This window comes from Sus scrofa, chromosome 15, assembly GCF_000003025.6.
Source record: "Sus scrofa isolate TJ Tabasco breed Duroc chromosome 15, Sscrofa11.1, whole genome shotgun sequence".
NCBI classification, from domain to species: Eukaryota; Metazoa; Chordata; class Mammalia; order Artiodactyla; family Suidae; genus Sus; species Sus scrofa.
Window position 1 is genome coordinate 75,672,797 of NC_010457.5, and position 25,548 is coordinate 75,698,344.

The 25,548-nt window shown below is 40.4% G+C and overlaps 1 protein-coding gene across 1 annotated transcript in view; it reads right to left on the minus strand.

Moving 5' to 3' along the window:
- Positions 1-25,548, minus strand: part of LRP2 (LDL receptor related protein 2) — a 189,306-nt gene that overhangs the window by 107,498 nt on the left and 56,260 nt on the right. The window contains 11 exon segments of the mRNA XM_021076311.1: positions 846-986; positions 3,146-3,348; positions 6,146-6,352; positions 7,426-7,649; positions 8,666-8,835; positions 11,110-11,238; positions 17,527-17,646; positions 19,098-19,244; positions 20,443-20,562; positions 23,152-23,265; positions 23,554-23,664. Of these exon segments, the coding sequence (XP_020931970.1) occupies positions 846-986; positions 3,146-3,348; positions 6,146-6,352; positions 7,426-7,649; positions 8,666-8,835; positions 11,110-11,238; positions 17,527-17,646; positions 19,098-19,244; positions 20,443-20,562; positions 23,152-23,265; positions 23,554-23,664 (1,686 nt within the window).

Below are 25,548 nucleotides of genomic sequence, written 5' to 3' on the forward strand. Positions count from 1 at the left end.
CATATGCCACGGGAGCAGCCCAAGAAACAACCAAAAAAAGAAAAAAAAAAAAAAAAAAAGAGTTGGCAAAGGGAAAATAAGAGAAACAAATATTGTAGGAGTGTAGTTCCCCATCATCAGAGGCCTAGGCAATAGGGGGTTTTTTGGTTTGTTTTTCGTTTTTTGCCACAGCTTTGAGTGGCTTGATGTGGGTTCTCAGTTGCCAGACCAGGGATTAAACCCAGGGCACAGTGATGAAAGTGACAAATCCTAACCACTAGACCACCAGGGAACTCCCTGGCCATTTTAATTGTGAGTAGATATGCAAGCAACCAAAGAGGAGCACATTTAGGAAGCATTTAGGGTAAGAATGAAATCCAGAGCACAGAGGCAGAGAAAATCTGAACTGAAGAGTGGAAACTAAATGAAGAAATGAGCCACCCCAACACTGAGTTTACTTTGGAATACTGCCGTAAAGCAGATGGGATCAAAATGCCCAACTTAGGCAAAAGCGGTGAGCTGGGAGAGGCCAATAAAAGTGATAGGAGTGCTCCCCACTACAGTTCAAGCTAGTATATAAAGTGGAAAAGGTACATGGTAGAGAAAAGAACTCAAAATTAAATCCTATAGAATTTCAAGAGCATAAGGAGACCAGAGATTTCAGGAAAGGGATAAAAGGAAGGAGGAGCCCAAAGCCTGGACATGTCCCAAAGGAAAGACATTTACATCTTCAAACACAGCTCTTTCCACAAAGGGAATGGTGCCCACCAAGGAAGACACCCTGTGGGCTACAAAAAGCTTATTTGCTGTGAAGAAGCAAGACCAAGAGCAGCACATACCCCTGCGCTGACTATCAGATTTCTTACCCACGCAGCTGTAGTCATCCAAACCCGGAATGTAGCCAAGCTTGCACTTGCAGCGGTAACCCAAACCACCATTGTCTGTCCTGTGGCTGAGGACACAGATGTGTTCACAGCCCCCATTGTTATTTCCACATGGATTTCTAACTGGAGGAGAAAATGCACATGGTTAAGGCTCAGTTAAAATAAATCCCTATCTGAGATATGCAAAACCATTAAAACCCATGGGAGAAATGGATTTGAACTCAGTCTGCTACCCTCAGTGATGAAAGTATAACTGCCCCCCAAATAATTTGTGTTATTTTTACCATTCATCAAATAGAAAAAGCAGCCTAGATGCTTATTTTGTAAGACAATGCCTCTAAGAAATAAATACTATCGTCCCAAACTTACAGAAGAGGAAACCAAAGTTCCAAAATGTTGGAGAACTTGCTCAAGATTTTTCCATGGCTAAATAGCTAAACTACAACTCAAATGCAGATAGGATCCTAAAATAAGTCTGAAACACAAACCAGGACCACAAAAACCACTCTCAAGGAGTGCCCTCAGGAAATTTACTGTACACAAGGGTATCATAGTGAAAACTGTCTCCTTCTGAAATTGTCTTCTTAGCCTTTGACTTATTTTTCAAAATAGGCCCTTTACTTCTCAGGTAGATTAATTTGGAGAAATACAGGTATGTGTCACTCTGAGGCAAATAATAGAAATAATTTAGATGATAAAACTGGGTAATATTTTTGATCAAGGACAGATGTGAATTTAGTAGCTCATGAACTAGTTATTCCGAAGACATGTTTTCCAGTGTTTTCAGAGACAGTATATACTTTCCAAATAAGTATTTGTGTTTTTTTGTGTTGTTTTGTTTTTGTTTTTTGTCTTTTTGCCTTTTCTAGGGCCACTTCCACGGCACATGAAGGCTCCCAGGCTAGGGGTCTAATCGGAGCTGTAGCCACCAGCCTACACCAGAGCCACAGCAACGAGGGATCCGAGCCGCATCTGCGACCTACACCACAGTTCACGGCAATGCCGGATCCTTAACCCACTGAGCAAGGCCAGGGATCGAACCTGCAACCTCACAGTTCCTAGTCGGATTTGTTAACCACTGTGCCACGACGGGAACTCCCAAATAAGTATTTGTTTACCTAGGATAACTACATTGAAGGACAGTGATGGGAATCTATCAGTCCAAGTTGGTTGGTTGGTTGGTTGTTTTTTTTTAAACCAATTTAATTACTTTATAGTCTTTCTCCATCCAAAAGCCAGACTCATCACTTAGCATTAGAGTTCTAAAATGAAATCTTTTTCTCTGAATGACTGTTCATTGATATTAAGGTTTCTTTCAATGTAGTCTAGTTTAATGTTTCTTTTCTTTGATGCACGAGCAAATACATAAAAGAGCTACATACCAGTTGATACAGTCAGTCCACTTAAAACCTTCTATAAAATAGCAGAAGACTAAACAGTGCCTGAATCAAAATATTTCTTTTCTTTGTACGTTAGAAGCCTGAGAGACACCAAACCCAGCTGGTCTATGACAGACCCAATGCATACCAAACAACAGGTGTCATAAATATATAAGAGAAGAAGGGGAAAAAAATAGCTCTGACACTGCCTGAAATGACTACTTAGCCATGTCATTTCTGCTTCTGGGCCTCTGCTCCCTGAATTGTAACATCAGAGGGCTGAACTGGGAGATTTCTCCAGTAGAATAAGAATAGGTGTTTTAGGAGTTCCCGTCGTGGCGCAGTGGTTAACGAGTCCGACTAGGAACCATGAGGTTGCGGGTTCGGTCCCTGCCCTTGCTCAGCGGGTTAACGATCCGGCGTTGCCGTGAGCTGTAGTGTAGGTTGCAGACTCGGCTCGGATCCCGAGTTGCTGTGGCTCTGGCGTAGGCCGGTGGCTACAGCTCCGATTCAACCCCTAGCCTGGGAACCTCCATATGCCGCGGGAGCGGCCCAAGAAATAGCAACAGCAACAACAACAACAAAAGACAAAAGACAAAAAAGACAAAAAAAAAAAAGAATAGGTGTTTTAGTCTGGTTTGTTTGCTGTGTTTTCTCCAGCCTCAGACAGGATTTGGTACACTGCAGGTGCTAATAAATAGCTATTAAAGGCATCTCTGTAGATTGAGCATTTTAACTCCATTTCTCCAGAATGCCCATGATCTGCAAAATTGATTCAGAGGGTTTAACTCTCTAGATAACCCACCACGTCTTTGAGAATGTCACCCAAATCTCAAGAGCTTTGAGAAAACCTTTCTATCAAGGCCGGGAGCAAACAGGGTTTTCCACAGTTCAGGGGCGTACCAGAGGGCTGCCTGATGGCATGGTAAACAGTCACTCCGAAAGGCCTCGTGGAAGACCGGAAGTACACTCGTGGGTTGGTCTCTGTGAACTTGTTTGCCTTCATTACCGAAAACTTTGTCCAGTCAGTGAAGAACAAATTATCTTCAAACAAGGTTATTCCAAAAGGATGAGGAATATTTGAGCCTCCTTGAAGTACTGTCTTCCTGTTACAAAAGATGCATACCATACAATATTTTGAATAAAGGTGGAATTAGTTCCAGCATAGGCCTAAAACGGCTTTAAAAAAAAAAAAAAGTCCTGTGACAAATATAGAATGTATCGGCTCCCCGAGGATACCCGCTTCACTCACTGCTACTAAGTGCTTGGAATCCTGTGTTCCATCATGTGCCAACAAGAACGTGTGCTGTTAGGAGTCCCCTTAAACTGTGCACAATAATTTTTTTTTAATCTGCTGCCATATTGTAGTTCAATACAATGTGAATTTGTTAAAAAAAATGTATATATAGAATATAGAACCAAATACATTTTAAGATGAAGGTATATTTCTGTCTACATTCACTAGAAAAGATTTTCCCGTTGTTTCTTGAAATAGAACCTTGGCACTTAAATTCCAGCTTGTTCTAGCTTTTTCTTTTTTTCTTTTTCTTTTTTAGGGCCGCACCCTCGGCACATGGAAATTCCCAGGCTAGGGGTCAAACTGGAGCTGTAGCTGCCAGCTGACATCACAGTCACAGCAACGCCAGATCCCAGCCGCGTCTGCTACCTACGCCACAGCTCACAGCAACGTGAAATCCTTAACCCACTGAGCAAGTCCAGGGATTGAACCTGCAACCTCATTGTTACTAGTCAGATTTGTTTCCACCGTGCCACAATGGGAACGCCAACTCCTGCCTTTAAAAAAAAAAAAAAAAAAAAAATTCTCACCTGCTCTTCATTCTTTTAAGGTTGCCCCTTAAAAAGGGCTAAAATGTGAGATACCTTTTTGAAATCCATAGAACAAAGAGTGTAAAAATCAAGTGGGAGTTGGTGAAGATGCCTTCAATGTTCACTTCACACTACACCACTGACCATTTCTCAGCAATTAGGGAGCAGCACAACAAACACACAAACCTATTCTTGTCACTCTAGAGAGAGCAGAAAGTAGGGCTACTACCACTGTTATGCCTCTGTTTGATGAAACTGTCAGCTGATCATATTTTTAGTGGAGGCAGGTTGCCCAGAGCTGCTTAGATGGAAGACAACAAAGGTAAGAAGTGCTAGGCAAGAGCACAAAACACTGCCTCTCACAGCTGCATCAACATAAACAGTAATTCACTGAGGCCACATAAATACAGTGAGGAGGAAGTTAATTTGTGGAAGAAATCTCTTTTTCTTTTAGCATAAGAGAAAGACCTTAACGAAAAATCTTGTAGCCCCAGAAGACTAAAAAACACAATAGAGCTCTAAGAAAAGACCTGACAATAGTAATGCAGAGAATCATACAGAAGGCAGAAAAAAATAAAATAGAAAAGAAATGGATGATGTTGGTGCAAACTTTGAAACACTAATGATATTGTAGAGTAAAATTAATGGCTTTCTTTTCCAGTTAGCCAGTTCCAGAAACCTGAGTGCCACCTGCTGGCAAAGCAAGAGGTAATGACCTTAAGATTTCACGTGTAAGATTTTTTTGTTTTCGTCTTGGCCACGCCAGTATGTGGAAGTTCCCGCCACCGCAAGGCCCTAAGCTGCTATAGTGACCCCAGATCATCAATTCCCTGTGCCACAAGGGAACTCCTGAGTTAATATCTCCCTGATTTTTTTCTTCACAGCCAGCAAACCACTTGAACCTTTCTGAAAATCTTTCTGAAACTCCATTGATTTTTATATTTTGTTTTACTTTAAACTTGGCATAAAAATATTTATACCCTAGACTACAATGCTGGAAGATTCATGAAAGAGGGAAAAAATTAGGCAATTTCTCAATTTTTTTTATCTGACTTACATGATTTTCTTCATTACATTAGTTCATATCCTCACTGCGGGAACCAGTTTCACAAGAAATCATAGCCTTAACACATTTCATTTAACCAAGTAGGAATTGTTCTAAGAATATAAATCCAGCAAACTGAAATACCATCCTTACAAAATAGAAATAAAGGAGAAACTAAAAACTGTAATATTCCTCTCAAGGAGGGAATAATAAAATCAAATCATTTAGAAAAATCAAATCAGCTAGATTAATTTTTCTTGGTCAAAATTTTAATACCAAAAGAAGAGGCTCTAAAATAGTTAACCATTTAATTAATTTATAGTAAGCACTAAGCCAACTAAGAAGATGAAAGAAAAAAGTATGCCATACTCAAATATTAAGTATCAAATATTAAGTATCCTTGAAGTATATCAGAATTTCCCTTTAAAATTTGAAATTTAAAATCCAATTCATTCCCAACAGATAATGTTAAATAATGAAACTTATGAAACTTACTTACTAGGGGAAAGTTAGAAAGCTAAAAGATAAAGATCCAGAGTTCCCACTGTGGCACAATGGGATGGGCAACGTCTTGAGAGCACTTTGGAACCCCGGGCCCGGCACAATGGGTTAAGGATCCCACATTTGCCTCAGCTCCAGCTTAGGTTGCAATTGCGGCTTGAATCTGATCCCTGGCCCAGGAACTCCATATACTATACAAGACAAAGTGATCTTTGGAAACAAAACAGAAATGGACTCAGGAGTTAATGAAAATAATGTGTTTCATCTGGGACAAGGGAGGGTTTGGAGAAGAAGCATCAAAGGACAAATGCTCTAGGTGGTATTTAATGAGTGTTCTTACGGAATACAGGTTAAAACTCAGCAGGTCACATCATGCAAGTGTCAACACACAAATCATTCGCGTTATATCAACTAACAATGCAACACTTTAATACCAATTAGTCCTTCAGTATCCCTCTTCATAAATTTTCCATACTTTCCCCCAAACTTATAAAGCTAAACAAACACACAAACGACAACCAAAAACTTACCTTTGCGTTCCATCGTAAGTTACAGTCTCAATGTAATCAAACCGGGCGTCAACCCAGTAAACACGCTTTGCTACCAAATCCAGGGTTATCCCACCTGGCCATCCCAGCTTGATTTTTACCAAGTCTTTACGGTTGGAGCCGTCCATGTAAGCCCTTTCTATCTTAGGTTGTCCAGAAATACTCTGCCAATCTGAGAAAAATAAATAACTACAAAAGAAAAACAAGAGATGAAAGAATCAGTTATTTTACAGAGTTACCTAGAAAATAGTTTTTGAGACCGTGTTTGAATCCAGAGAAATTTCCTCTAGCTGAGGATCATGGGGGTTTAAAACAACAGAGAAATTTGAAAGTATTAAAAATCAAAGACTGTGAGGGTCCTTCAGGAGAGTCAACAACTCCAAAGAGCAACTATTAAAATTTACTAATTGGCAGGCAAAAAATTCATATCTACCTTAACTCCCTAATTTTCTCCCCTGCTCCCCAGCACTTCTCTTTTTTCAGTCAGCAAAAAGGCTGTAAAAAAAGGCTATCAAGGCATTTCCCTCCTTAATTCCTCATTCAAAGGCAGAGCCTAGAGAATATACGCATCATTCTCAAGGAAGGACAGCTAATATCATGAAGTAGAAATGAATAATCACCATTCAGCAACACTTAAGTAGCCTAAAGTTCATCCAAGGCTTCTAAGAACCAACTGCGAAAAAATTAAAAAATTTTAAAAAAACAGAAGAAAGCTAAACATATTCTCAAATGTAGACATCAGGAAAATTTCAATTTACACCTGGAGAAGAGTAAGCACTGTCACTCTTGCTGGACCGATTCACAGTTAATGAAATATTAACACTGGCATCTCAACCACTCTCAACAAGAAACCACTAGAAGGGATAGTTCTATATCCCCTCTTTTCTAAAAAAGCTCTACAACTAATTTGAGAGTTGTAGAGCGGTCATCTTCATAAGGGTTTAGTTGGGACAATAATATTAGATCACGTCAGAACACAAGAGTCCAATCTCTCAGCCAGGCAAATGTGGCAAACACTAAGAATACAATTCATATCGCCCAAACATTACATATTTTCAATATACCAATGGATGTGTTTGGATTTCCTCTCCTCAAATGGGATTATATTTAGCCAACTCCTTTAAAGCTTCTATGAATAGAGATATGAAAGAAACATGTATTCTAGAGAACAGAGCCTAAAAGAAATCAGGATTAACCTCCAATTATTCCAATGGATGTTTTGTGTTTAGAGGGAGCAATAAAACTCCATTTAAATCACTTACCCAACAGTTGGATCCAGGGCAATTCCTCTAGGACGTCCCAAATTTTCAGTTATAAGGGTAATTCGGTGGCTTCCATCCAAATTTGCCAAATCTATGCGGTTGACATTGGTCTCCACAATATAAAGTTTATTATTGATCCAGTCCACAGCCAGATTCTCTGGGTCCTCAATAGAAACACTGAGAACTTCGCGTATAACTAAACCATCAATATCAAGTGAAAAAACCTGAGAGAAAAAACAAAATTATTATACTTCTAAAGCAAACTAACTGGGAGTAGTTCTCCTATACTTCATTCCAGGGACCTATCTTATACAAATCAGCTATTTGGATGGAAAAAAAAAAAATTCACTGGAGACTTGCTGTTAAATGTTAAACATCATGGGTTACTTGCAGGGGGCAGGGTGGGGTTTCTTTAAAATCATGTGAGACAAATATAAAAAGTTGGGTTTTTTTTTTTAAAGCCTGTATTGTCTAATTCTCGATATTCAGTGAAAGTTTAATTCAATGTGGATTTTTTGGTGGAGAAGGTAGTAAGGATTTGTTTTGATTTTTTAGCTGTAATTAAATCAGATCTGCTAATAATTGAAATTCTCAATTTTTAGAAATTTTATTTCAGATATCAGTTCATTGGATTAGAATTTTACTAATGGTAGAAAAAAATATAAGAGGAAGAAATAAAATTCCATAACTCTTTAGGAGTCTAAAATTTTTGTTTTACAAATCTCCACTATATTACTCGAAGTTGAACTCAGACGCATTACACTTTCCAAATAAGAGAGCATAATGAAATTTGGCTATTAAACAAAACTGTCAATATTTGTTACCCAATCCTCATTTACTGCTCCATTTAGAAGATGCAGGTAAAATCTGATTTTTATCATCCAGGAAAGCAAAATACTTTTTACATTTTAAATGATCAAGTTTCAAAAATTACTACCAAATATCTACCCAGTTTTGAAAGAATGTCTACTATTTCTTTTAATTAAGCTTTTGGACTCCATTTCAAATAAAATTAAAACTTGCTCCAGGCTAATCCATATAATAGACTGCTTTGTTTAACAGGTCACATGTAATAGTATAGCTGTAAAAGGTGCTGATTAACATAAAATATATCAAGGGCCTTTTTTGTTAGAAAACAAAGGAACTTTCCCCTCTACTCCCCCCAAAATGAAAAGCTATCAACACTTTGTGCTTGGGGTTCTATCAGCTCCCAAGCTATGCTCCAGAAATTTCTATTTACCTTATTTTGCATAGTGTCAGTCCAAAAGACTTTACTTAGGCGATAGTGAAAATCCACGCCCACAGGCGATCCACGATTTTGAGACCGTACCAAGTACTCAAAGCTTTGTCCCTGAATATCACCAAGGAGCAAATTCCGACCATTGGAGAAAATAACAAAGGCCTGGCCAGCTACATGTGAAGAAAGAAAGCACTGTCACTTCTTCAAATGAACAAAGATGATGAAGCAGTTTTACCTCCTATTTTTGGTTTTAAAATTGAGACAGACATGTCATTCTACCCATTTTACAGATGAGCAAATTGAGACACAAAGATGCTTAATGAAACGTACAAAATCATAGTAAGTTAGGAACAGAGCCCACCAAGAACTCAAGTGTCCTTAGGAACTATATCTAATCACTTGTGATAGAACATATAGAAGATAATGCGAAAAACATATATATATATATATATATATATATATATATGCATATCTATATATATATGCATGTATAACTTTTTTTTTTTTTTGTCTTTTTGCCATTTCTTGGGCTGCTCCCTCAGCATATGGAGGTTCCCAGGTTAGGGGTCTAATCAGAGCTATAGCTGCCAGCCTATGCCAGAGCCACAGCAACGCAGGATCAGAGCCACGTCTGCAACCTACACCACAGCTCATGGCAACACCAGATCATTAACCCAGTGAGCAAGGTCAGGGATCGAACCCGCAACCTCATGGTTCCTAGTCGGATTCGTTAACCACTGAGCCATGACAGGAACTCCTGTATGTATAACTTTTGCATGCAGCAAAGTGACACAACATTGTAAATCAACTATAATAAAAAAAAAAAATTTTTTAAAGAACTCAAGTGTCCTGATTGCTAATTCAGTGACACTGAGAAGAATACATCAGGTACTACTAAGAATATTTGATGACATCGGTACCTTACTCCAGGTGCAACTTCAGATTTACACAAACACAGAACACATTTTTTATTTTTGTCTTTTTTACGGCTGCACATATGGAAGTTCCCAGGCTAGGGGCTGAATCAGAGCTGGCCTATGCCACAGCCTCAGCAACACAGGATCCCAGCCGTGTATGTGGCCCACACCACAACTTATGGCAACTCGGGATTCTTAACCCACAGAGCAAGGCCAGGATGGAACCCACATCCTCATGGGTTCATTATGGCTGAGCTATGATGGAAGCTCCCACAGAACACATTTTTTGTTGTTGTTGTTGTTGTTGTTGTTGCTATTTCTTGGGCCGCTCCCGTGGCATATGGAGGTTCCCAGGCTAGGGGTTGAATCGGAGCTGTAGCCACCGGCCTACGCCAGAGCCACAGCAACGCGGGATCCGAGCCGCGTCTGCAACCTACACCACAGCTCACGGCAACGCCGGATCGTTAACCCACTGAGCAGGGGCAGGGACCGAACCCGCAACCTCATGGTTCCTAGTCGGATTCGTTAACCACTGCGCCACGACGGGAACTCCACACAGAACACATTTTTAAGGATTAATGGGAAACGACATAGCAATGGTGGATCCAAATCTGCTATATCCATATAATCACAAGAATGCAAAATAAATAAGGTTATTCACTGAAGTCTTATTTGCAGTGTCATAGGGTAAGAAATAATATGAAAGCCCATCAATAGAGGACTAGTTAAATAAATTACTTACATCCAAAAAATGGAATATTATGGAAAACTTAAAAAAAAAAAAAAAACCTGTACAGAAGTTGCCATCATGGCTCAGAGATAACAAATCTGACTAGCATCCATGGGGACACAGGTTCCATCCGTAGCCTCACTTAGTAGGTTAAGGATCCCACGTTGCTGTGGCTGTGGCGTAGCCTGGCAAGTCCTATATGCCATGGGTGTGCCTCCCCCACCCCCAAAAAGTTTTAAAGAGTTTTTTTTTTAAGTTTTAAAAAAAGAGTCAAGATCTTATTACCCAGAAATCCACAGTGACAAAAATGCTTTAGGAGGCCCAATTTTTTAAAACAAAATTTCCTCATGATTTTACCACAGTACTCTTAGAATGAGGCATTCTCACAAACTACAATCCAAATTTAGCAGGTCAATTTTGAAGCACCTTTAAATTTTGCATAAATGGTGCCCATTGATACTTGTCACTTCATGATAGTTAAAATAATTAAAGGTAGGTCAAAGATTTTCATAAAATGTATTCCATGATTAAATGTAATAGATGACATAGTATCTCACGCCAAAGCTGAACAAACAACAAAAAATTTTTTTTAATTTTCCATTATTAATCCACAGGTTGGTCCTTAATAACCAAAGTATGAAATTAATGTTGAATCATTCCTCCAACGGCAGGGGCCACTCCTGACTTGTAATAAAACCCTGCCATCCACATCCATGCTGACATTGCTTCTGCTATGGAAAGAGGACATGAGTCAGGAGTTTACTGCTCAGAAACACAAGGGTCCTTAATGTACTTACAGGAAGAATTAGCTCTGCAATGCTGCTCATGCTCCAAGACATATCCCTCTGCACAGAAGCACTGGTGATGGCCAATTCGGTCTTCACAGAAATGGTCGCAAATTCCCCATATCTGGCAATCATTAAAATCTGCCACATGGGAAATAAACATTTGTAATCACATTTAACAGCATGTTTTGAGCACCCTCTCAGGAAAATCTTGGACAAGCTACACAGGAATAAGGTGATGCCTCTGCCTGAGTTGGTGAAGGGGTTGGGGCGGAGGGTGATAGACAAAGGGAAAACCCAAGATTTTTTCAATTCTCCATAAACTTTGCAAGTGATGCACAACACTGCTTGGACACCTCTGGTGTTGCATTTCATTGACTAATGTTGGTTTACAAAATATCTGAATGGTGGTGTAAATCTATCACTTTAAAAATTGTTTTCCTGGAGTTCCCGTCATGGCGCAGCAGAAACAAATCCAACTAGGAACCATGAGGTTGTGGGTTTGATCCCAGGCCTCAACCAGTGAGTTAAGGATCCGGCACTGCAGGTGTAGACTGTGGTGTAGGCCAGCAGCTGTAGCTCCTATTCGACCCCTATCCTGGGAACATACATATGCCATGGATGCAGCCCTAAAATAAATAATTAATTAATTAATTAAAATTGTTTTTTCCAACATGGTAGCCCCTAGAGAAATTAATTTCTCAGTCACATTAGCCCCATTTCAAATGCACACATACCACATGATTAGTAGTTACCATACCAGATGGTACAGACATTTCTATCACAGCAGAAAGTTCCACTGGACAGTGCTACTTCAGAAAAATTAAGAACTGCCTTATAGCCAATTGCTTTGTAAGACACGAATCTGTGCCTGCAATAAAGCATCTGGAAAGGTCTTTTTACCCGGCTGCCTTTCCTCTGATGTCGAAAAATCATGATCAAAATTAAAATCATTTTTAAGATGTGAATTCTCTCCTGCTTATTCATTAACATTATTCATTCATTTAGTCCGTATTGATTGACAATCCAGGGCTCTGTTCAAACCACTATAGTCCCATGTCTACTGTGTGAAAAAGAGTTCAATGCAGTTGACATAAAGACAATTCAATATGAGAGGGAAAGAAAAACACAAGATTTAAAGTGTTTTTCGTAAGATTATAAAGCCTAAAGGGCACAGAAATTGTCTTATCCTTGGTTGACACCACGTTGAACCCTCCACGTTCACACCCACTCATCACCCTCCTTCGCCCTCTTCCCTCAGAGGATGCTCTCCACCGCCTCCACGCACAGGGTTCCCAGGGCTTCAAGAAATTCTCAAGTAAATGATCATTCCTGAGACCACTGTACCCTCAGGTCTAGAATTCTCCAGATTTCTAGGCTCTGGTTACATGTGCAGAGTTGTGAGTTGAGTTTAGCACAGCTGCCAGATGACCCACCATTGTGTGACTCCCCCACAGGATCAAGACAACAGTTCCCCCTTTCCCTCCAGACCAAGTGTAACAACCTGGGCCAGCATAACTTTCATTGCAAGGACTGTAACAAGGAACATAATTAATCAGATAGGAGGAGGGAAAAGGACAGGCGGGTATAAATAAAAGGCCAGCATTTGATCTATCTCTTCTGTGCCCTGAGAAAGCACCATGTGAGGCTCCGCTTCAGGAGGAATGAAAGTACAGGACATTCGCTCTCAAGCTCTCAGAATGTCATGACCTCCTTTTGAATGCAAGACATGAGTCTGTGTCTAAGGCTCTGGAGTTCTCATGTCAAAAAGAGGGTGGAGAAGCCATTAACTAGGAATTCCTGGGTACAAATGCCCTTCTTCCTATCACCTGGGCTACCGGTACTTTGAATGAGTATATTAAACCACTGTCATTTTTAATGACTAAATAAGATTCTATTCTCAAAAAAAAAAAAAAAAGAGGGAGAGATCCTATTCTCCATTATGAAGAAAAATGAAGACTAATTAATATCCATCGTCAGCCAAAGCAAAGACAAGAAAAAGGAGACCTGGGGCTTTCATGAAAGTAGAGGAAGTAGTGGAAACTGTATAAAACACTAAAACACTGCTTTACAATCCTCCTTCCCAGCCTATTAACTTTATCTACTTTCCTTTCCTTTTATTCTTTCCCCTCTCCTACTAACCAACACTTCTTTGAAAGTCATTCTAAAAACCTTTATAGCTTAGACTCCCTTGGACACCCTCTGCTCCATCTGGCTGTGTGAAACCCACCATGCTGAATGACCTTCCTGCCCCAACTGTGCAACTACGATGTCATTCCATCAACAAACAGCATGTCCTGCCAATCAAAAACAATAACCTGGGTAAACTGCTTGGGCAGCAAGCCTCAGAGGCTCCCCAGACAGGTCAAGACTACCAGGAGCAGATGAATGGTAGAAGAACACAAGATTTCATGACCACTCATGACCACTGAGGCATTCACTGGGGAGCCACATCTAAGATGATAAATGCTTCAGGTTTCCAACACCTAAAGCCTCTGTGATGAGTCAGCCCTGCAGTGGATTACAGCCATACAGAGGACTCGCCAAATGGAAATGATTGAAAGAGCAGACCTGAACAATGCCCACCAAAACTCAGCTGAAATAAGTGTAACTGGTTGTAGAATGTCATGTACTAAAACTAATGAGTTCCATTTACAAAGAGAGCAAAATATGGTCTTCTCTGAAATAAATGTGAAATAAATGTTAACTTAGCTTCAAAACTCTGAGTTGAGTTTTAGCACACCTGCAAAGAATGGCATTCTTTGGCAAAGGCTACATTCTTAAAAGACAGAGAAGGTCACAGAAAAGGTCTCTGCAAGTGGCAGGGGGCTTCATATTCACAAAAGCCCTTGGCTGCAGAATTTTGAACTTATATCTAAATGAGGTTATCTGACCTGAAGCCCCAGGTATGTTGTAAAGGGATTGAAAGATATTTGTGGAATTTAAAATTAGTTCCTCAGTATCAGACCACACTACAGGGGTGCTGTGAATTGAATGTGTTCTATGTATCCTGAAATTATTTGTACACAGCATAATATTGCAAATTTCTGTATTACATCCATTAATATATTAGGTAATAATCCTGTTGTGAAAGTTTTTTATTTCTTAAAGGCTGAACAAAACTGATGTGGCCTGGACCTCTGACCTATAACCCAAAGCTTATCACAGGCTTAGCAGTTGGAAAAGATGGTGGGAAATGTGTTGGAAAATGTGGCTCTAGAGTTGGTGGAAGGGTAGACGGAAAATAGATAGGGTATCTCAAGAATGAACTAAGGATTCTGAAAGAGCAAATCACTTTTACTGAATAGACTTCATGACCTATCAGGTTACAACTACAAGGCAGTCCAGTCCTAGCTCCTCTTTGGGGGTTAAGAGGAAAAAAAGAGAAAATCTTCATATTCTACTGAGGATGAGGCTTCTGGTGTCTCTACTGGAGCTCTGTTTCTACTAAGAGAAAGGGGAGGGAGTTGCCATCGTGGCTCAGCAGTTAACAACTTGACTAGCATCCATGAGGACAAGGGTTCGATCCCTGGCCTCCCTCAGTGGGTTAAGGATCCAGTGTTGCTATGAGCTGTGGTGTAGGTCGCGGATGTGGCTCGGATCCCGTGTTGCTGTTACTGTGGCGTAGGCCGGTGGCTACAGCTCAGATTTGACCCCTAGCCTGGGAACCTCCATATGCCACCTGTATGGCCCTAAAAAGACAAAAAAAAAAAAAGAGAGAGAGAGAGAGAAAAGAGAAAGGGGAAATGCCTAGAGAACTAGAAGCCTGGAAATCTGATTTGCAGCTGGGTGGCAGCAAAGGGGGTGGAGAAACCTGACATTTGCCAAAGACAGACAAGAAGCTTTACACCTACAGATGAGCTACAGGATGCAGGCCTCACAGGAGGCTAGGAGGCCAGCAGGCCAGGAGTCATAGGCAGCAGTTCCAAAGTCAGAAAAACACCTAACAAATGAGGATATTTGTGTGAAAAGTATGACTTGACTACACCCCCAATGTTATGATAATGATGATGATGATAAAACAAAAAAAGTGTCTTATAATACCAAATAATGCCAGCAGCAGATCATGAATGTTTTCTTTATGAAATGTTTTAAATGATGAGAAATTTGGGGACTTTCTTTGCCTTCAGATTCTCTAGGCTGGTTCGCATAAAGTATTTGATCTTAATATGTCTTGTCAAATATAGTTACTTAAGAGGAGAAATCAGATCCGGGACAAAAACATGGTACTGACATTAAAAATCTAAACTTACTTTAAGGCAAATCAACTATAACAGAAAAAATAAAAACCTAACAAAAAACAGCAGAAATTGACAGAACAGTGTAAATCACCTATAATAAAAAAATTAAAACCTAAAAAATAAATAAAAACAAAAAAATAAAATTACCTACTTTAAACACCACAAGGTCAACCCCTTATTGGCCTGCTTTACTGATATAAATATCCTGGCATATGACAAGTAAGTGAGCAAGCACCACTGAGGAACTGACATTCTCAAGGCTTCAATTTAATTTGTAAATCAAGAGATTTTCTGGCATTAAATTTTTTTCTGACTATGAGTAAATTATTAAGATCAACCATAATTAAGTTGGAAGCCATGAGCTGAGACTAAATACTGAATAATTTTATTAGGTTTATAGAAATTCAATATGTTTGACCAAATTATATCAATATTTTAGAAACTACTTTGGAAGAAATACTTTTCTAAAAGAATTTCATATATATGCCATTTTTGTTTTTATCCAGAAAGCCTTGAAGAATTTCTAATTTCTAAGGAATATCAAAAGAACACAGATGTCCTGGGAAAATTCTAAATCATCTATCTTTTGGAGGTCCATAGATAAGTACTTTATTTTAATGACTCATTTCAGTTGGCTTCCAGATGTCTTTTCCCAACATCAGCAAAAACCTCTGTGGTCACTTTCTGCTAGTATGTCTATTGTGCATATATCAAAGGTTAGAAAGGAAGGAGGGAGTGGGAGGGAGCTTGGGCTTATCAGATACAACTTAGAATAGATTTACAAGGAGATCCTGCTGAGTAGCATTGAGGACTATGTCTAGATACTCATGTTGCAACAGAACAAAAGGTGGGGGGAAAAAAGTATACATGTAAGGATAACTTGATCCCCTTGCTGTACAGTGGGAAAAAATTAATTAATAATTAAAAAAAAAAGAAATCAGAGCATTGAAATTTCACTGTTCAAATCCTTAAAAAACTGAAAATTAATGACGCTTGGCCTTTCCTAATCCTCCCATCATCAGACCTCACCCTAATCACAGTGGGATGCAAAGCTGGCTCATATCAAAATCAAAAATTTCCCAGTGGGGAAAAAAAATCATTCTCATCATTCAGATAAGGAAGATGCAGCAAATATTTGGTGCGCTGGTATCTAATTCAATGTCAGCCACTGGCTGGAAACAACATGCTAGAGCTTTAAAAATCAACAGGATTAACAACCAGCATAGCATGGGTACTAACTACCCAATATGGTCAGTGGAATGGTGACTTGGCGATTCTGTTATGTCAAGTGACCACTCTTTAGTTCTTGAAACATGGACAGGTTTAGGCATCTAGGAGAAGAGGCCAGAGGAGGCCAGGGAAGCAAGTTAAAGTACCTGATGGGTTTAAGAAAGCAGCTATTTACCAGCTACATGGAAGTATTTCAGCACAGTCAACCCTTGGCATTCTAGGAAGATTAGTTCCAGGACCACTCAGGTTACCAAAATCCAGAGATGGGCAAGTCCCCAATGGGTATTTACATATAACCTACACATATCCTCCTGTATACTTTAAATCATCTCTAGATTACTTACAATACCTAATACAATGTAAATGCTATGCAAATAGTCATAAATACAATAGAAGTACTACATAAAGAGCTGCCTGTGCACAGAGAGTTCAAGTTTTGCTTTTTGGAATGTTCTGTCTTTTTTTCTTTTGGATGGCTGGTCAATTGAATCTGAGGATGCAGAATCCATATAGGGCCAACTGTATGTAACAAGTACGGCCATATCAATTTTGCTTCCAAATACTCAAAACACAAAAAACACTCACAGAACCACTCTTTTGCCTTGCGTACCTCACAAAAGCTTCTCAGAGTTAAAACCTCATACTGTCCAGGTTGTCTGTGAGTGAGGACTGTGTTGCTCTTTCTTTTTTTTATTTTTATTTTATTTTATTTATTTATTTTTTAATTTTCCCACTGTACAGCAAGGGGGTCAGGTTATCCTTAGATGTATACATTGCAATTACAGTTTTTTCCCCCACCCTTTCTTCTGTTGCGACATGAGTATCTAGACATAGTTCTCAAGTGTTGCTCTTTCTGAACAAAACTCCAACCCACAAGTGCAAATTCCTTGATGTTAGAGATCATGGAGCCCACTAACGTCACAAGCACTGTGATAAAAGACCAGACGCTGTCACTTACCTACACAGCTACGGGTGTTATTTTTGTTGACGATAAAACCTGGGGGACAATTACACGTCCCTCCACTTGGTGACTTGTGGCACTGGTACTCACAGCCCAAGGAGGGACACATATTCACATCTGAACAGAGAAAAACACTTTGTTAAATGAATGAATGGTGACCTCTGGACAAGGCTGATTTACAAGAAGTAAGAACTTCTTTCAAAAGTAAAAGCTCAGTAGGCATCAAGCAGCAGCACAGAAAATCTGTCACCATTCAAGCCTTCGAGCAATAGGATGCAATAAAAGCTTAGCACATATTTTTTTTTTTTAAAGTTATAACTAAGTGCAAGCACAAGTCATCGTAAGTGCTGTTCCTGGAAAAATCAGGTCATAAGTCCTTCTTTGTGTCTCATAGAAGGAAATTCTCAAGAATCACCACACTAAATTTTCCACTTTTACCACAAAAAAGTGGTAGAATTTCAGGTGACTGTATTTTATTCTTCTGCTAATTTTTATTTTCTAAAATAAGAATTTGTATAGGACTATTTAAAAGGGTTCCCAAATGAAATGGCAAAAAAAAAAAAAAAAAAAAAAATCATAGAAGTCTCTCTTTTTCCTCTCAGGCGGAAAACAACCCCAAAACTTTAGGGTTACAGTTACATGACTGATGGTGTGGGAATATTCTACAGCCACAGAAAAGGAGGGAAAACAGGAAAAATATATATCCCAGAAACTGGAAGCTTCTTTGAGTATAGCCAGACAACACTTTTTCCATAGGTACAAGCCTATGGGAATAAAGTCTCTGGGAATAAAGTCTCCAGAACACCTTTAGAGTCTTCGCAATTACTATTAAAACCATTCTTCCTGTGTGAAGAACAGAGGGGGAGTCAAAACTATTTTAAAGCCTTTATTATCAAAAGATGGGGTCTAGGAGTTCCCATGGTGGCTCAGCAGTAACAAACTCAACTAGTATTCATGAGGACACGGGTTCGATCCTTGGCCCTGCTCAGTGGGTTAAGGATCCAGCACTGCCATGAGCTGTGGTATAGGTTGCAAATGAGGCTCAGATCTGGCATTGCTGTGGCTGTGACATAGGCTGGCAGCTGATTTCTAGCCTGGGAACTTCCATGGGCTGCAGGTGCACATGCAGCCCTAAAAAACAAACAAACAAAAACAAAACAAAACCAACAAACAAACAAAAAAAAAAAAAACAAGAGAGATGGGGTCTATTTCTTTAACCCACTGACTTTGATATTGGTGTGACTTGCTTTGGCCAAGAGAACAAGAAAACATGGCATAAGCAGAGGCTAAAATGAGCTTGTACACGGGTTTCCCCCTTCTCCACAAAAAGATTGGACTAGTTATGCTTTACTGCAACATCCTGAGATATGAGTGAGCTGGTCCAGGCCAGAAGAATATGTAGCCAACCGACGGAACCATGAGAAATAATAAATGTTTGTCAGTTAAAGCCGCTAAGTCTTGGGACTACTCTGCAAACACCAATGGATGCTCTCTGTGTTTGGCAATCAGTTATAGAAAAACACCAACACCTTCACCTGAAAAGTGCCCAAGTAAATTTCCATACTCACCACATACTCGTCCTTGTTTGTTTTCATCTCCTCCTCTTGGACAATCTGCAATCCCATCACAAACTCTACTAAGTGGAATGCATTTTCCATCCTCTGGACAAGCCCATTCATTTGGGTAACATTCATGAGTACGAATAATGCTGCTTTCTGAGGGGAAAAGAATGAGAAGAAGAGAGAGAGTTACAGGCCACATGAGAGGCAGAGCCAGCTCTTCTTTAATCCATGGTTAAGAGATAGATATAGACAAGATGTCTACAAATGACCTATACTTGACAAGAAACTAGTAGTTTCTAGTACAACTGGCCTTTTATTGAGATTCTAAGCAGCAGCAAATGCCATTATTTAAGTTCCACTCTTTCTTTCTAGAGTAAGCAGCTCCCAGCCAGGATATAAGAGTAAGAAGCAGATATGGGCCTGAATTACCAAGAAACTAGATGAATGAGCCCTAGGAGAACATTGAGTTAATTAGATCATGAGTAATAGAACTAGTCTATTAGGGCTATCAAAGCAATGCCAGTATTCCTAAGACGTGCTTTTTTTTTTTTTTTTTTTAATGTGTGTGTATCATTTGGGGTTGTTTGGCTTGTTTTTGTTTCCTTAGTGAAGTGTTAACAGTGTAAGGAAAAATGATAATCAAAATGTGGGAACACAACTTCTTACAACCCTGAAACCTAAAACCAATGGGTGTTCCCAGAACAAGCATCATTCTTGTACTTGGGGCTAGAAAAGTATGGGTAACTTGCTTTATGTGTGGGTATTAGGAACTTCTGAACTATTAGAGACGCTGTTGATGATAACAGCAGTGTGAAGGAGGTGAAAATCATTGACAATCTCTTCACATCCATGGAGAGCTGTCCCTCCCACACCTACCAATCCCTAGTTCCATCTCACATGCTGCCCCACATGGCCTCTCTTCCAGCCCTGGAGGATGTGCAAACCAAACAAAAACAAGCAGTTACCAAGGTTCAAGGGCATTTGCAAAGGCCTTAAGACAAATCACATTTTCCTGTTTTCCCTTCTTCCCAGGCTACTTCTTTTACACAGATAAATCGAATTAAATTGAGTCCTAAGGAAAACCTCAGATAGGGCTATAGAGGGTGGAGAGACTGTCCTACCTATTAGGCCTTAATGATAGGAAGGAGAGGATTATAGTTTATGCTATATTTGAGTTCTGAGTCTTTTTAGGAAAAGCTAATGGAATCACCCATTAATTCCCTTTGAGTCCAGCCAATCCGGAGACTTGCTTCTCACACAGATTATTTCTTAATGAGGAAAGTAGGAAAAAGAAGTTCCAGAAAACACTCAAAGGAAACGCTTTCCACTCAGAAGCTCTTCCCCTGCTTACCACATCCATCTTCATCGGAATTATCTAGACAGTCAGCCATTCCATCACAAACCCAGTTTTGATTAATACAGAAGCCATTGGAGCAAGCGAACTCATTGCCTTTGCACGGCTGATAAACACCTGGAAGAAAACGACAGCTGAACTCCAGGGATACAAACCATTTCTCCCAAAGGGAGAAAATCAAAATGCTCACCCCCTAGCTGCCTGAACCTAGCTTCTATAAAGTCAAATTTCTATGCCTATTTAGTCTCAACTATCTTGACAAAAATAAATAAAAAGGAGGAAGAGAAGCGGAAATGAGAAAGAGGAGAAGATAACAGCAGCTTTGGGTCCAGGACATGAAACTCAGGTACATCAAGATTAAAAACAGGAGTTCCCGTCGTGGCACAGTGGTTAACGAATCCGACTAGGAACCATGAGGTTGCGGGTTCGGTCCCTGGCCTTGCTCAGTGGGTTAACGATCCGGCGTTGCCGTGAGCTGTGGTGTAGGTTGCAGACGCGGCTCGGATCCTGCGTTGCTGTGGCTCTGGCGTAGGCTGGCGGCTACAGCTCCGATTCGACCCCTAGCCCGGGAACCTCCATATGCCGCGGGAGCGGCCCAAGAACTAGCAACAACAACAACAACAACAAAAGACAAAAGACAAAAAAAAAAAAAAAAAGATTAAAAACAAGGGGAGTTCCCGTTGTGGCACAGCAGAAACAAATCCAACTAGGAACCATGAGGTTGCGGGTTCGATCCCTGGCCTTGCTTAGTGGGTCAGCAATCTGGCATTGCAGTCACAGACACGGCTCAGATCCTGCGTTGCTGTGGTATAGGCCAAGAGCTGCAGCTCTGATTCAGGCCCTAAGCCTGGAAACTTTCATATGCCACAGGTTCGGCCCTAAAAAGAAAAAAAAAAAAAAATTTAAACACAAGGAAGCTCCAGAGTTCCCATTGTGGCTCAGTGGGTTATGAACCTGACTAGATCCAGGTTCAATCCCTGGCCTCTCTCAGTGGGTTAAGGATCCAACATTGCCACAAGCTGTAGCACAGGTCACAGATGTGGCGTGGATCCCGCGTTGCTGTTGCTGTGGCTGTGGCGTGGGCTGGCAGCTGCAGCTCCTATTCAACTCCAGCCTGGGAACTTTTGCCCTGAAAAAAACAAAAAGTGCAGGGGGAGTTCCCTTGTGGGCTAGTGATTAGGATTCAGCAGTTTCACAGAGTTCAATCCCCAGACTGGGAACTGAGATCCCACATTAAGCTGCTGCATGCAGTGGCCCCCCAGCCCAAAATTTTTTTTTAAAGACAGCTGGCTTGGGTTCAACCATGGCCAGGAACTTCCACATGCCACAGATACAGCCATAAAAAAAAAAAAAAAAAAAAAAAAAAAAAAAAAAAACACAAGGAAACAAGACCGTATGTTAGAGGCGGACCCAGAATAGAAAATGCAGACTGACATGACAGTGCCTAACATTCTCTCATTTTACTACAAACACAATAATTGCTATCTAGGACCTAATGCCTCTGAGCAACCCATTCAGTGATGCAGTCACTGACATAAGCCCAGGTGCCGGAAAGGAAATCAAGCATGGCTCATAGAAACTTAGAGTGGAGGTTCCCTGGTGGCCTAGTGGTTAAGGATTCAGTGTTGTCACTGCTGTGGTTCAGGTTCAATCCTGTCCTGGGAAATTCCACATGCTGCATGTGCCACTCAAAAAAACAAAAGATAAAGTGAAAAGAGAAAAAAAAAATAAACAGAAAGAGAAAAAAAATTAGAATGATCCTGAAAATATCTAACAACCCCTAAGGCATGGGTACCAACCAGTTAAAAAGGGTGTGGAGAAAAAAAATCCTACATTGTAGTAAATATGTGACCACCAAAAACCTGTAGATTTATTGGAATTTACAAAACTCTCACATGGAGACTTCAAATTCCAATAAAATGAATCCAGAGGTAGTGACAATGAGAGAGGTGGTGTGCATCGCAGGCAACTTTATCAAAAGAAAAGTAGGGTCAGAGTGAAAGAGCAGAGGTAACAAAAAGTGACCTGAAACTACACTGAAACTTTCCTGACTGTCAATTTTAATGTGGTAAGAATTTCAAAGTAAAGAGAAGCATTACTACTAAGGAATTCCCGCCGCCCCTTCTTTTTGGCTTTTTAGGGCCACAACTTCGGCATGTATAGGTTCCCAGGCTGGGGGTTGAATTGGAGCTGCAGCTGCCAGCCTACACCACAGCCACAGCAACACCAGATCTGAGCCGTGTCTGCAACCTACACCACAGCTCACAGCAACGTCGGATCCCCAACACACTGAGTAAGACCAGGGATCGAACCCACATCCTCCTGGATCCTAGTCCAGTTCGTTAACTGCTGAGCTACTCCCTCCTTTCCCTTTTCAAGCATTTCTATTACTTTATCAAGGAATTTATCAGACCCATTCCCGGGGGTCTCGTGGTACAATACACCTTGTACCTTTGTAGCCCAAGCAAAGAATGCAAACCTGTCCATCAGCAACCCTTCAACTCCACACAGATTCTTGAAGTTAAAGAAGCCAGGGCTCAGCAGCACTACTGAGACTCTTACCATGAGCCCTAAGTGATATTCTGGCTCCATCTGCTATCAGACTGTGACATTTTGGTTTGAAAAGAGTAGCACATTGGTAGGGGGACAAAAACAAGGACAAAACTACTCCTAACAGCACAACCCAAAATAAGAAAATCACCGTACTGCAAGAATGTTCATCACTGCTGTCTGAACAGTCAGGGTCATGGTCGCAGACGTAGTCCCTAGGGATGCACTCCCCACTGCCACACTGAAACTCATTTCGCAAGCATCGCTGAGCTAGGACACAAGGTTAAGAAGGGAAAGAAAACAAAGAATGTCAAGTCCATGGTAGCCAATTAATTTCATAGGAAGATTCTGTCTCAAGTTTAAAGAGCTTCTACACAATACTGTGCTGGTAAATGTTTAATAACCAGTTCTCTAGGAACACAAAAGCCTTCACTTGCAATGTCTGCCAATTTCCATGCTGTAAATGCTCCAGGTTACCAACATGAATTCACTGAAAACAAACTTAAGAAGAAATGTGCATAACTAGCCATTATAAACCAGCTTCAGCACATTACTTACTGCAGTTGAGTTCATCAGAGGCATCTCTGCAGTCAATTTCCCCATCACACCTCTGACTAGTGTTATAGCAGGCTCCGTTGTGACAAGTTTGCTGCTGACATACTGGGTAACCTGAAAGAATGGAAACAGCACATATTCCTTAAATTAAGGCATTACTTCAGCAACCATCTCTAGAGTGACTGCTATATTCAAAAGAGAGACATTCTTTGGATAACCAAAGAAGGACACAAACAGCAAATTACAAGCTGGATTATGCTTTTTCATTTTCAGGTTTTGTTGTTGTGGTGGTGGTGGTTGTTTTATGGCTGCACCCATGGCATACAGAAGTTCCTGAGCTCAGGACTGAATCTGAGCTGCAGTTACAACCTATGCCAGATTCTTTAATCCACTGCACCGTCCAGGCCAAACCGAAGCCCCTGTAGTTGGATTCTTAACACACTGGGCCACAGTGGGAACTCCTGGATTAAGTACAGAGAGCCGTGAGAGGGCCTATAGGGGGTATGGGAGTCCAGAAAAGTCTCCCTTGAAGTGACTTGTAAGCTCAAGAATGAGCAGAAACTTAACTTATTTAAAAACAGAACTTCCAGGAATGTACAGCACACATGGTTTGGGAAATGAAGTAAGAGTTCCTTGGCTGGAGGGTCATAGAAAGAAAACAAGCCTAAAAGTCAGAAAACCTAGGACCAGGGGTACCACTCAATACCTATTTACTCCCACTCAGCTGGTTCATCCTCTCTGTGTTATCACTTCCTCATTCCAACATTTGGATAATTTACTTCACAGGATACAAGGCCCTCAAGCACTTTGAAAAGAATAATTATTACCACATTATGGACATATCGTCACCTCACTGCTATTGCCCAGATGCTTAACCATGGTTTTCTGGATCTCAGTGGAAAAATCAGGATGTCCCTCACAGGACTAAGTCTCTCCCCTGTTCTTCCCCAGATTTGGAACACATATCTCTTATAATCCCCAAGAGTAGGCTTCATTCTGTTGGTTGGTTACCTGTTTCCCCCATGACATCATGAAACCCTCTGAGATCAAGGATAGTGTCTAACTTATTTTAGAATCCCTAACACCCACGAGTTCCCTTGTGGCACAGGAGGTTAAGGATCTGGCGTTGTCACTTGAGCAAATTGGGTCACAGGTTCGATCCCTGGCCCAGGAACTTCCACAGGCTGCCGATGTAGCACCCTCCCCCCAAAAAAGACTCCCTAACACCCAGAACAGGGACTGGGGTCATTCTCACTGGGCTCAAGAAATGCTTGATATTGGTAGCTATCACAGGTGAACCTTTCTGTTAAGAAAGTTTTTAAAAATATTTTTAACTTTTGCCTTTTATGAGCCTCTCTCTCACAAGTACATCTTCCTTAGTCCATTTTTACCAAGGAAGATTAGCAAAAGATTGTTTTCATAATTATTCTCTTCTGATTTCTTTTTAACTAAAAGCATGCCCCAAGACCAGATAGCACAGTCCCATTTTGTGAAGTCCCACAGTGAAAGAATAAGCACAAATGTTCTCATCTCCAGACGTTCAAAACTAGTCTGTGTCATTTTTTTTCATTAGGGCCACACTTGCAGCATATGGAAGTTCCCATACTTGGGACTGAATAGAAGCTGCAGCTGAACCCTATGCCACAGACACAGCAACACAAGATCCAAGATGGGTCTGCGACCTACAACACAGCTCACTGAAATGCCAGATCCTTAACCCACTGAGCGAGGCCAGGGATTGAACCTGAATCCTCACAGATACTAGTCATATTCATAACCCGATAAGCCACAACAGGAACTCCTATTATGTGCCTTTAAATACTTTAATTGCCAAAGTTACATACAGTCAATCATATATGAAAATAGAATGCATTTAATAACTGATTAAAATTTAAAATTTTTCTGAATGTCATTTCATGTTTTAGTAGTCCAAGAATCAGCTAGTATTCAGGGTTATGGCTGGCTTTTCATCATTGAGATGGTACACACAGCAAATGC